A 13,425-nucleotide genomic window follows, 5' to 3' on the forward strand; every position below is an offset into this window, starting at 1 on the left:
AGGTCCAGAAAAGTGGACAGTTTTGGTTTATCCCTGAAGCCGAGATCCCTAGAGAAAGGTTGTCCAGCTGGGACCCATCTTGCCGAACCAGAAGCTGCCAGAGGGGGACTGGTCTCCCCACCAATGTTGCGGGACTATTTGTGCAGTGAGGAGTGGTTACCTGAGAAAGCCCACGGTCATGAGAGGTTTGGGCCATCTCCCTGCTGAGGGAAAAAGATTCCTGTGACAGCTTGTCCCTTTTATGGAGAGAGTTACCTGTAGATATTGCCCATGTTGGCCCTACAGAAGTTGTTATTGACAAATCCGTTAGGGCTGTTGATAAAAATTTATTACAAAGGACATGACTTCTCCTTTTTTTCCAACCAAAAATCAAGTAACTGTCATACACTGGTGACTACCGTTTCCTCACAAGACATCACAAGTCTGAAAAAGAGGTGGAATGGCTTATCTCATATCTGTCTGCGGAGAGGACCAAGGCAAAATCCTTGTTTTAGTTTCCTCAGCATCTTAACTGGTGACAGAATCAACGTCCCCACAGACATTTGTGAAGGTGTGTCTACCCAGAGCTGGATTTTATTCTTCTGCATCCTTTTTGGTCCGTTCATCAGGTTTGTTACTTAATCAAAAAATTTGTTTTCCCCACTCACTTTAATTTCCTCTCTTTTTAGGAGAAAAATGTTGACAAGAAGAAAGAAAAGAGATGGACATCAAGTGCCAGGGGAAAAGGGTGGAAGTCTCGATTTTGAAGAGGCTGTTGAGAATCAAGATGGAGCAAAGAAACTGGGAGGAAAGTGCATAGATGAGAAGACAGACAAATCCATTTCTCCTCCAGAGGAAGTCCAGGTCCCTCAGAAAACATCCAAAGGAGAGGGAACCCATGAGTGCCCTGAGTGTGGGAAAACCTTTGCCCGTAAATCAGCCCTAGATCGCCATGAGAAAGTTCACAAAGGGGAGAAACTATTGACAGGTCTGGAGTGTGGAAGGAGTTCCATTCGGTCTGAAAACCTTGCTAAACACCTCAGGATACATGCAGACAAGAAACCATTTCAATGTCTGGAGTGCAAAAAAAGCTTTAGAGTGAAAGCACATCTTTTCATCCATGAAAGAATTCACTCAGGTGAGAAACCATTTAAATGCATGGAGTGTGGAAAGAGTTTCAGCCAGAGTGCAAACTTTGCTAGACACCTTAGGACCCACACAGACAACAAGCCATTTGAATGTCTAGAATGTGGAAAGACCTTTCGACTGAAAATATCCTTGACGAATCATCAAAAGATTCACCAAGGTGAGAAACCATACAAACCTGTAGCACGTAGAAAGACCGTTGGTCAAGGGAAAAGAAAGTCATTGAAATGTTGGGAATGTGGAAAGAGATTCAATCGGAGCAGCCTTGCCTTGCACCAAAGAGTGCACACTGGGGAGAAGCCATATAAATGTTTGGAGTGCGGAAAGACCTTCAGCCAGAAGCCAAGTTTAAATTCCCACCAGAGAATTCACACAGGGGAGAAGCCCTTTGAATGCCTGGAGTGTGGGAAACGCTTCAGGGTGAAAGATATTCTTACAGCTCATCAAAGAATTCACTCAGGGGAGAAGCCATTTAAATGTCTGGAGTGTGGAAAGAGTTTCAGCCAGAACGCAAACCTGAAAACCCACCAGAGTACCCACAAAGAGGGGAAGCCATTTGAATGCAAGGACTGTGGAAAATGCTTTAGATTGAAACATTCCCTTCTTAGCCATCAAAGCGTTCATTCAAGAGAGAAGCCTTTTAAATGTCTGGAGTGTGGAAAGGCTTTCCGTTGGAAGGTCAGCCTTTCTTCACATAATAAGATCCATACAGGCGAGAAGCCCTTTGAATGCCAAGAGTGTGGGAAGACCTTCAGCCAAAAAAGTAGCCTTGTTTTCCATGAGAGAATTCACACTGGGGAGAAACCCTATGAATGTCTGGAGTGTGGAAAGAGATTTAGTAGAAAGCATCACCTTGTTTCTCATGAAAGAACTCACACAGGGGAGAAACCATATAAATGTCTGGAGTGTGGGAAGACTTTCTTGCAAAGTTCTCACCTTACTATTCATCAAAGGATTCACACAGGGGAGAAGCCATTTCACTGTCTGGAGTGTGGGAAGAGCTTCATTTGTGGTGGAGATCTTGTTAAACATAAGCGCACCCACACGGGGGAGAAACCCTTTAAGTGTAATGAGTGTGGAAAGTGCTTCATTACAAAGTCAGCACTTACAAGCCATCAAATAATCCACACAGGAGAGAAACCATTTAAATGTCCGGAGTGTGGAAAGGCCTTCAAACGAAAGGATGAAGTCAAGATACACCATGCAACTCATATCGCGGAGAAATGTTATAAATGCTTTGAATGTGGAAAAAGTTTAAAATCAGCCCAGACCCTTAGACAACACCAAAGAGTCCATACAGGGGAGAAACCCTTTAAGTGTCATGAGTGTGGAAAGAGCTTCAGTCAGAGTGGTAAGCTTACTCTGCATTCCCGAATCCACACAGGGGAGAAACCTTATAAATGCCTGGAGTGTGGAAAGAACTTCAGTGAAAGGAAGAGCCTTCGTTCCCATGAAATGGTTCACAAAGGAGAGAAACCCTTCAAATGCATGGAGTGTGGGAAAAGCTTCCTTTCCGGTCAAAGTCTAAATAAACACCACAAAATCCACACCAAGTAGAGAGCATTTTAATATCAAACATTCTTGCTCAAAATAAATGACAGTAGTGTTCCCAATACGGTGAAAAGGGGTTTTCTAAAACTGGTCTCAGGGACATCTTCAAAAGGACTTCTGTACACATTTCTCACTTGTTTTTTTTTTCTTGAGTAGGAAAGAGGTGAGAAGGTTGCTTTTAGCAACAGCCCCAATAAAATAAAATAAAATAAAATTGTGACTTTGGAGGAGACATTTATATCCTTTCCAGGTGAACCACAGTGAAGAGTGTGTCTCTCTAGTCCCCTGATGAACTGGTGTGATCCCGATCAGCGCAGTGCCCTCTGGGAGACACCAGGCCTACAAGAAGAATCACTTGGTGCAGAGATTATGGTTGGGAGACAAGGACTCTGGCCACACCTTATTGTACATGACCTTCCCTTGTGAAAAGTTGTCTTCTCTAACTCGTTCAGAGAGTCTAGAAAGGGTGCAAGGCTGCCTTCTTTCCTTCCTTCCTGAAATACCTCTCCTGTATATGGTTCTGGACTATACCCAGCCTCGTATTTGATCCAGATGGAAAATGAAAAGCAGAAATAGGTTCACAGAAACCAAATTAAGGTCTTGAAACCAGCGCTGTCATAACGGAAATATTTATTTTAGGAAAAAGAAGACCAGACATGGCCAGTAATATTAAGACTTTTTTTGTTTATTCTTTTAGTTCCATGTGTGTTGTTGTGTTGTGCTGGCTCTCGTATGGAATATTTTGGTGCCCATCACATCCAGATGCTGACCAATAGCTGTTATCACCACTGAAGTATCTGCTGGAGAAATGCCGAACTTGAAATTGGTTTGGCTTCAAGGGGGACAGTTAGAAGGATGCCCTTGTGAGACTGGATATTATCACGACAAAACTGTTTTCCTTTACAGTGGTGCTCCACATAGCGAGGTTAATCTGTTCCAGATTAACCGTCGCTATGGGGAAACATCACTATATGTAACAGAAAACGCCATAGAAACGCATTAAACTAACGCATTAATGCGTTCCTATGGCTCTAAAACTCACCGTTCTGCGAAGTTTCCCCATAGTGCCGCCATTTTCGTGCCCTCGGTAAGCATGGGCAGGGCGCGAAAACAATGCAGGCGGCCATTTTGGGTCTTCCGGCGGCCATTTTGGAACCGCCGAACAGCTGATTCCCTGACATAGCAATGCGAAGATCGGTAAGCGAAACCTTTACCGATCGTCGCAAAGCGATTTTTGCCCAGTGGAACCATCGGTATGCGATTGCATTAGTGATCCCAAAAAAGGGATCGCTATGCGAATTCGTCGTTAAACGGTGCGTTCGTTAAGCGAGGCACCACTGTATTCTCTTTTTAGTGGGACTCATAATATGTTGGTGGCTGACGTCTTAAGTGCTCCAAAAGAGAAGCCTTGAAGTGTTTTATTTGTACTGGTGTTCGTTGGAACAGACCTAATAATCAGGATGCTCAAAATGAACGGTATAGGAATTACCTGGAGTTTAGTCCTTCTGCCGATAGCAGTGAGCATACCCCAAGCCCTGCACCTGATCTACAATTGCAGGTGCCAGAGGGGAGGTCATGCCGCCAGGGAAATTGCTGCCTGTCATCCGACTCAGTAACATAGCACAGATCGATCGGTACAGGAGAAAAGGCTGCTGGAGGGATGCAACTACAGTGGTGCCCCACATAGCGACGTTAATCCGTTCCGGATTAATCATCGCTGTGGGGTAACATCGCTAAACGGAAAGGAAAAACCCCATAGGGAACATCACAATGCTATCGCTTTTGCGATCGCAAAAAAACGAATCGCTATGTGGATTCGTTGTTAAACGGGGCGCTCGTTATGCGAGGCACCACTGTATTGTGACTGTGGAAACATCAACTGAAGAAATTGGTCTTGAGCCAGATCTGTCACAAGGCAAAATGATTAAAAGGGTTCTGCAACATGTCAAAGGAATCAAGGCCGAGATGTCAATCACAGGCTCTGAATCTTGCAGGATTATCCTTGAATGAGAGAGGAATACAACTGTCCGTGTTCTTGCGTCACCACAACCCCCTCACCAAGATCCGGAACACGCTGAGTGGCAACTTTTACATTTTGGTGATAATGTATGACGGAGAATGTCAGCTTTAATTTGAGACAAAAAAGAGTTCTGCTTGGAGAGAGGACTGGGATGCAGGAGAAACGCTGACAAGTTGTTTAATTCCAGGTTGTTTTTCTCCTATGAATAATACAGGAATGGGGACTGTGACATTCAGCTCTGCTCTCACCTGTCCGTCATAGCTGGGCAGGGGAACCTCAGCCAATGAGAGGACGGAGGTTGGTGCAGAAATGGGAGGAGCTGGGTTATATAAGGCAGTGGTCCCCAACCTTGGGCCTCCAGATGTTCTTGGACTACATCTCTGAGAAGCCTTCACCACCACCTTTGCTGACCAGGATTTCTGGGAGTTGAAGTCCAAGAACATCTGGAGGCCCAAGGTTGGGGACCACTGATATAAGGTGTGTGTGACGTGTGAGAGGAGAGGAGATTGAGTTTGGAAGATGAGTGATTAGAGAGATTGATAGAGAGTGAGAAAGAGCCTGTCAGTGAGGGAAAAGTCTGAGTGAGCTAGTGTCTGAGAAACAGTGATTGACTAACTGATTTAATACCAGTGATTTACCCTTTTATTTTTGTGTAATCAATAAACATTTCTATTTGTTTGAAAGAAACACTTGTCCTTTTTGATTTTAAGGATAGGTTGGTGGCAGCAGTTTTGGTGAAAGGTAGTGAGCACTCTTAGAGGCCTGGATGGGTAAAGGCTTGAGAGTGGCCCGCTACAGGGACTTATAAGGATATGTGGGAATGGGGAACAAAAAAGGTTCAAAAGGATATCCATAAGGTAGAAATCAGACACACAGATATTGGAGGAGGACAACCATGTGTTAATGTCACCGGATGTCAGCCAAAACTACATTATAGATGAAGAACGATGGGACCGGTTGATTCCTACGAAAGTATGAATTGCTCTTTCACTGTGTGAGGGTTCATATCTAGCCTCCTTTTCTTTCTCAAACAGGAGTTAATTTTAAAGTCAAATCAAAGCTGGGGTTTATTGTTTCATCCAGCCGTAACACATCATTCAACTGTCCAACTGGTAACGTCTCTCGTGGCACCAATGGCCACCACACTTCTGTTTCAAAGGGGTTCAGTGATTTAGTCTCCCACGGACCGGGTAAGAAGGGGTCGTTATCTTCAGTAGGGTGTTCTCTTTCTTGCTCCCCTCATAGCAGTAGGGTCTCCTCATCTCCGGCCTCTCGCCATAAAGGCTCCCCTTCTCTCTCATAGGAACCCCATGGCCCTGGAGGTATGCCCTCCTCCGTGCTTCCTCCACACGCCATGCCCAGCGTTCCTCCGCCTCCCTGGCTACTGCTACCTTTTCTTCCTTCTCCGTCTCCACTCTCGTGCCTCTGACTCACCCCAATAGGATGGTCACTGGGGTAGTCCGTTCCTCCGGCGGTAGTCAGATTCCTCGCAGGGTACTTTCACCTTCTCCCATCTTCATGTCCAAGGGTCCTCTACCCAGATTAGTTCCCAACCCCCCCCCCAGTATGCTCTCTCCCTTTTTATCTCTCCCATTCCCGCCTCTATTATGGACCTCCCCTTTTCTTCCTTTCCCGCCCATTCCCCCTCTGTTTGTGTGGCAACTGTTAATCTCAGTAAATTCTCCTCCAGCTCCTAGGTGTCTATTCCCTGATGGACAGTCTCTCGAAGGGGTGGCAGAGGGATGGTTTGGACCTCTTGAGACACCCTAAGGACGGACGGCACTCCAATGAGAGCCTCGACGCTCTCGGCTCGCCTTCCACACACTGTCATGACGAACTCCGGTGGCGGTCACAGGCTTTTGCCAGCAGGCTCATTCTATACATGTGGAGACTGTTCCTGTACTTACATATCGGGGAATGCTATGGGAGTTTGCTGCCTCAGTCATCTTCCAGCAGTGCTTCCTTCTAAAGATGCAGTTGTGAGCATGACTCAACAGATAAGGCCATACTCCTTGGAAACATTGGGTCCTAATCGTAACGATCATGTAAGGTTACCTGGCGATGCAGAATATCTCAGTCTGGCAGCTTCTCTAGCAGGAGTGCCGGCTTTGGCCACCTGGAATGTGAAATCCCTTAATTGTATTGCTTGCCATTTGACTAAAACAATATATCACACTTCTGCTGCCCTCTTGGATATCCTGGATGAGCTGGGAAGCTTGCCTACTGGAACGTACTGGAAAATCATGTAGCAAGCGATTTTTTGCTCCAAAAACACCACCTGGGTGTGTGTGTGAAGAGATAAAGGGGATTGTTGTTTCAATATTTCTCACTAGTCAAAGTGTATCATATCTGCTATTTACAGGAACTGGCCACTAACATCGCCAGGGCTACAGGATTGGATTGGTTGACCAACTGGCTTCTATCCCTCCGTTGGGTAAAGAACTGGTTTGTGGCTATAGCTTTGTTCTTAATAAAAGGATAAATGTTTACAATGTGTGCCCTTATGTATGGAAAGTTGCAGATCTCTGGGAAGGACTATGTGCTTGAGAAGAGCTAGAGTCCGTAACCCAGAATGAATGGTTACTGTATGTACACTATTGGAAGAGAGAACTTTCTTATTCAGTCATCAATGTTGTAATCATCTTTCCTTATGATATTCAAGCTATGCTAAAAACTCTTTTACTCATAAGAAGTGCCTTGGAGAAGTTTCCGCTTCTTCCATGATTCAACATCCTTCACTGATTCCAGATACTTTTCTCCCCTTGCAATGGATTGCTTTTACAGAGAAATGCCTAGAATTATTTCTGACATAACCGGTGCATTTCTACTAATCCGCTATTGTATCTTTTGTCGTGTCTTTTACTGTTGTACCATATATGGTGATCTTCCTTGATTGTGATCCCAAATGGTGACATTTGGGATCAAGAGAGGGAGTCTGTTCTGAGGGACCGAGTGTGTGGTTTCCAGCAAGACCAGCACCCCCAGGCCTCAAAAGAATCTGGAGACTTGCAAGGGAAGATGGGATGATGAGCCTGAAACAAGTCTACAAAGAGTTGCAAGAGATAAAAGTTTCTGTATCAGCCAGAAACTTCATGCGTGGGCGGAAGGGTGTCCAGGGAAGAAAGGGGGAGCAGGTCAGCTGGAACCAGGTTTGTGGGAAAGGAAGCAAAGTGTACACGTGAAAGAAACATTCCTGCGTGTCAACAACAGATTGCACATGTCTAGGAAATTGGGGTCTGCTCCCTGCTTCCATATGCCGCCGCCCCCCCCCCAGGTTCATCCCATAGGCACAGACGACCAGGAAGATGCCTATAATGAGGAAGAGACCCAGGAACAGACTGTGAGTTTTTCGGGTTGTTGTGCATTTCAGGTAGGGTTGGTTCGCATCCAGAAGCAAGAACCTGTGTGTGTGTGTGTGTGTGTGTGTGTGTGTGTGTGTGTGTGTGTGTGTGTGTGTGTGTGTGTGTGTGTGTGTGTGTGTGTGTGTGTGTGTGTGTGTGTGTGTGTGTGTGTGTGTGTGTGTGTGTGTGTGTGTGTGTGTGTGTGTGTGTGTGTGTTTTTTCCTCGAAGCACCCAGGAGTAAGAGCCACAAGAGGAATTTCCCAATCAGTGCACTGACAAACATACCCTGGCATAACCCCAGCCAGGTAGAAAAAGGGCTGTACGACTGAATGGTGAGAGGACCCCTCAGTGTCACCCCAGCGATCCTTCACACCTATATTTACCCTTTTTCACCTATTCTTTGGTCCATACACCTAGCTGAATCAGATGAAACCAAGATGATTTTTCACCTTTTGTCCATTCTTTTTTTCCTTCTCTGCTGTTTATCTTCTTTAACCAAAGTTTGAGTCTGTTAATTCCTTTTTCCTTTAATATCTTTTTCAAATTCTGTGGAAAACATGCCCGGGAAAACTTTCTAGCTCTCTTTAGGTACATAGGGGATTTTATTGAGCTAATAGTATTCTTCCGCATTTATTCCAAAGCTGCAACATCTTTTTAAGAAAGAGGTTTTCCACTCTTCCTTCTACTTTTATTTCATAAGTTAAAAATAAAAGAATCCTCCTAATTTCTGTGATTCATGCCATAATTTTTTCTTTATCCTTGCCCTTTTGTCACCATTATAGTATTTATTAAATATGTTTTAACCAATCCTTTCAACCTTGGTCTGATGATGTGATTCTGTGCAGATCCCTTTTCTTCTTATGTCTCGGCATAAGGATGACTCGGGGACATCAGGAACGTCTAACAAAATGTCTTCATTTTTTAACAACTCGTCAATTCCAACATTAACAACACGATTCCATCTCTCACTTCAGGGATGGGTCATCTCTTCTCGAACCATTACAAATCCCCTTTTAACAGTAAGGGTGAGGAACTTAAATCTCTGTAACACAATGCCCGTGGAATGCCCAATTTATCGGGTACACCTCTGCTTAATGTCATCGGGGAGGGTGGAAAACCCAGCCCACCTGTGATTCCCATACCTTCTTGCCCGGCTTTTGCCTCAGCCTTGGCCCAAATGGACTGGTTTTCCAGGATGGTCTGCACATGTTCTGCATTCTTGTCTTTGGATCTCCCACTGCTGCCAGGCTCTGAACTTTTTCCTCCTTTCTCTCTCCTCCGTCTCGCTCCAATAGGGTAGCTTTCTATAGACTTGTCTGTTGCATTATTTTTCTCCATACTCCCTGGGGACCTTAAACTCAGTCCACTCCCCTGTCCAGGGGTCCTCCTGTATTATTTCCGCTCAGCCTTTCTTTCTGTCTTCCTCCTCCTGGTCCTCCACCCAACAAGCTTCTTCCTCTTCTATTTCCAACTGCCCTTTCCCCCCCTTTTACCTCTCCTTTTCTCTCTCTCTTTTCCTGTGAAAATAGTGCCTTCTCGTGAACATTTCTCCAAACACAGCCCCTGTAAGTCTTTTACCAGGGTGGACATGCGTCCCTCTGTGTCCTTGATCGAGGAGACAGACGGTACACTCTGAGGACAGCCTCTGGAGGTACTCCCAGCCTCACAGATAAATGTTCTTGGTAATATAACTAACAATTTGTTTTAGATAATATTTTAATTTTACGCAATGGAATTTGTCCAAACCACAACTGCTTCTCCCTGGATTCTTCTCTCTTTAAGTCTTTTTGGAGCAGCTCAGAAGTGAAACTAGAGGTATTTGGAGGTGTCGGGAGAGCTGAGCTTGGTCGATTACAAGCCGTGACATCCTTTGGCCAGTTTGGCCACTGGAGTTACTCAACAAGCAAAATGCCTGCAGAACATGTAAATTTCAAAAGCCTCAGTAAACTCAGATGAAGCAGAGACGACCTGAGGGGATTAACAAGCACAAGAAAACTGACAGAGTTATTTACATACTAGCAAATAAAGAGGGAATCAGGTCCCCGAGATGAAACCAGAAGAAAAGGAATTACTTTCAGAAATAATACAACACCAGCATTAGAAAATGTTACTTTTTTGGATCAAATTTCCCAGAATCCTCCAGCCAGTCAGCCTGGCAAGGGCTATGCTCAGTGAGAAGTTACAGGAAATGTAGTCCAAACAGAAATATTTCTAATCTCCGCACAAGAAAAATGAAGTAAGGAAAAGTATAGGATCCAAGAACTAGGATGAAAATATCAGATGAAGATCAAAGTCTAAGACCAAAGTCACACAATAAGCCAATTTCTTCCGTTCGCTCACTGTATGACGCTGCTTTTGTTTCTTATTTTCCCTCAGTGTTCTAGTTTGACCTGACTTTGCTTCTAACTGGATAGCAGTTGTGCCAAAAGAGTGAGGAAGACGGACACACATTTACCTGTTTTAGAATTTTTCATACTACTTCAGAAATGCTGTAAAATGGGAATTGCCTCCAATTTTTCATGCAGTCATAAAAACCCAGGACTCCAACTAGTGGCCAGGTTCTTGTTCTAGACTTGGTAGTTCCTCGGCTTTATTATAAGTTATCAGAGGAGATGGATTGTCATCAAACAATTGTTTATTATTCTTTAACGGTGTAAGATGAACAATACCTTCTGTGGGTCCAAGCCACCTTTTGGTTAAGCCTGGCATAACTAAAGATTCGTTTAATATGGGGACATTCCAAACTTATCTCAATCGGTCGGTTTCCATAAGGGGCAGACTCCTCACAGCACAGTTAGTCCCGCAGCAAGGGTGTTGAGCCCAATCTCCTCCGCGTGGAGTTGAGGACATCATTATTGGATCTTGGCACACCACCTTCTTCCAAGGACCTTTCCTTTGTGGATATACATAAACGCTCCATTCCATAGACTCCAATTCTCCCAGCTGTACCTCAATTTCCACACTTTCCTGAGTCTTTTGGGATCTTTTCCCTGCTTCTTCTTTTCTTTCCCTCTTTTGGGCCCTTCTGCCCCTCTCAACATCAGTTCTCCCTCCTTTACCTCAGGATTTTCCGACTCCTCTGATCCCGAATTTATCCTCATCCCCCCCCCTTTTCTTCTCCTCTGCCATCAGGAAACCCTCTGCTAATTGGTGTTTTTTCCCCCACCCCAGTGATCCCACCTTCCTCCCCCACAGGCTTCCTCCCTTCAACGATGGTCAGGTTTTTAACCCGTGAAGGTAAGGTTGTAAAGGCGGAGCTGAATCCCTCAGATTTAGGTGACTAAGGGGACATCTCACTGTTACACCTTCTCACGGGCTCCTCTTCACACCTCCCAAGACTACAAAATGCATTGGGAGTTTGGAAGTTGCACAGTAACATTCCCATCGCCTCTCTCCTGAATTACAGCCACATTGCCGTATTTTAGGGATGTGGTGGCGCTGTGAGTTAAATCACAGAAGCCTCTGTGCTGCAGCGTCAGAAGACCAGCAGTCGTAAGATCGAATCCACGTGGTGGAGTGAGCTCCTGTATTTTACTATGGCATTCTTAATTTCTTTCCTCTCATCCCCACAGTCCGTGTGAGTCAGGACTACTGTTCTGTGTATATCCCTAACTTTCTGCACAACTCCATTTCAGCAGTTTTGTGTTTGCAATTTCATAGCAAACCCCACATCACATTGGGCATCAATTTTTTTCACATTCTATGGGGCTACAGTAGGAACCCCGTATCCAGTCCTACTATTAATACCCACTGATTCACTTATCCACAGTCTGAAAACATTAAAAGAAAAATCCCTTTTTTTTAATGGTGAATTTACCCAACTCACCAACAGAAGAAGCCAGAAAACATGTCATGTAAAATGCTATTAATATAGGGGGGTCTTACTGTATTTGTTTACTTAGATTCCTATTGGTAAACCATCCAAACAAAATTTCACTAAATGAGTCTTTTCTTATGCACAATTATATAACAGACAACATGACAACTACTACAGAACCATACAATCTGTGCACCCAGTGACATCGCAATTTCAGATACAAACTCAGAACACCTTCCTCAACTGGGTTGGGTATTCATGACATAGAAGGATCAGTGCCACATGTGGAATCTTCAAAGCCCTCTCAACCCAGTTGGCAAAGCGTCCTAGTCCTCTAATCAGTAGTCCCCAACCTTGGTCCTCCAGATGTTTTTGGACTACAACTCATAGAAGCTTTCACCACCACCTCTGCTGGCCAGGATTTCTGGGAGTTGAAGGCCAAGAACATCTGGTGGCCCAAGGTTGGGGACCACTGCTCTAAATGGCAAGAGCAGCTCAGGCCGCTTCAACTCTCCCGCTCTTTCTGATTCAGAACCTCTTACTCTCAACCCTTCTCTTTTTTAGTCCCACCCCTTTGGGCTGAACCAATATTTCACAGGGATGACCCCAGAAGTGGAAAGCAGCAGGAAGAGAGGACGGGCAAATAGGAGATCAAGAGGCTCCATCAAGGAAGCCACAGGTTTTCAATCGTTCAATCTTCAAATACCAATGTGTTCCCGGAAATCTTCGACCTTTAGTCAAAGACACCACCTTTTTGTTTCACTTTGATGATCAGGTTAGGGAAGAAAACCCAAAAATGGGTTTTAATTCACAAAAAATGCACTGTAAATTCCAGGGGCGGAAATTAAAGGAATTTGTTTATAGTGCCAGAAACCAGGAAAAAAAAATAACTATAAGTGAAAGCCAGGAACCTTTTCCTTTGGCCTCCTGTGGGCGAAGGAGAGGAAAGATCTTAGAACTTGGCTCCCAAGGGGTTAACAGTAAAAGAGTTTAAAATTCCTAGAGAGGGAAGAAATATATGGAGAGGAAGAGGAAGCCATTTTTACCGGAAGTTCTCCTTCCACCTCCAAGGCTCTTCCTTTTCCTGCTCCGGAGACGCCAATCTGAAAAGGGACCTTTGGACTCTTCCATAACTCTTCCGAGCGCTGGATAGATTGTTAGTACTGTACTTTTAATTAAAAACAAAACAAAACCCAAAGCCCTTCTCTGGTGGCCATCTGGATTTCCCTGGATCTCCTCAATACTGCATCGCTCTTCTGCCCCCTTCTTTTTCTGACTCCTCCAAATCCTTCCCCCTCAGAAGAAGGTCCTTGTGTGTCTTTTTCTTCCTCAGCCTTTCGGCTCAACTGCTGGGCCTTCAGGACCCAAGTGAGCTTTACCTGGAGGGAAGGGCTGGAAACGAAAGAGAATCAACCCCTGATTTTCTGCAGGTGAATCTTTTCTTCCTGTGTGACCTTTTCCCTTCCATCTAACTTCACCTCATGCTTTCAGCCTCATTATTCCATCCTGCACTTTTCCTTTGTTCCTTTTATCATGTGGAGGAACAGAATGCTTCTCTTTGGACTACATG

The 13,425-nt window shown here is 44.7% G+C and overlaps 1 protein-coding gene across 1 annotated transcript in view; it reads left to right on the forward strand.

Annotated features, from left to right (window-relative positions):
- LOC140703790 (uncharacterized) overlaps window positions 1-5,383 on the forward strand; it is a 28,126-nt gene extending 22,743 nt beyond the window's left edge. Inside the window, exon 3 of the mRNA XM_078386773.1 lies at window positions 669-5,383. Within this exon, the coding sequence (XP_078242899.1) occupies window positions 669-2,682 (2,014 nt within the window). The 3' untranslated portion in view covers window positions 2,683-5,383. The remainder of the gene's footprint in view (window positions 1-668) is intronic.
- Window positions 5,384-13,425: the final 8,042 nt, after the last annotated feature.

The sequence above is a fragment of the Pogona vitticeps genome, chromosome 2 (assembly GCF_051106095.1).
Source record: "Pogona vitticeps strain Pit_001003342236 chromosome 2, PviZW2.1, whole genome shotgun sequence".
NCBI lineage: Eukaryota > Metazoa > Chordata > Lepidosauria > Squamata > Agamidae > Pogona > Pogona vitticeps.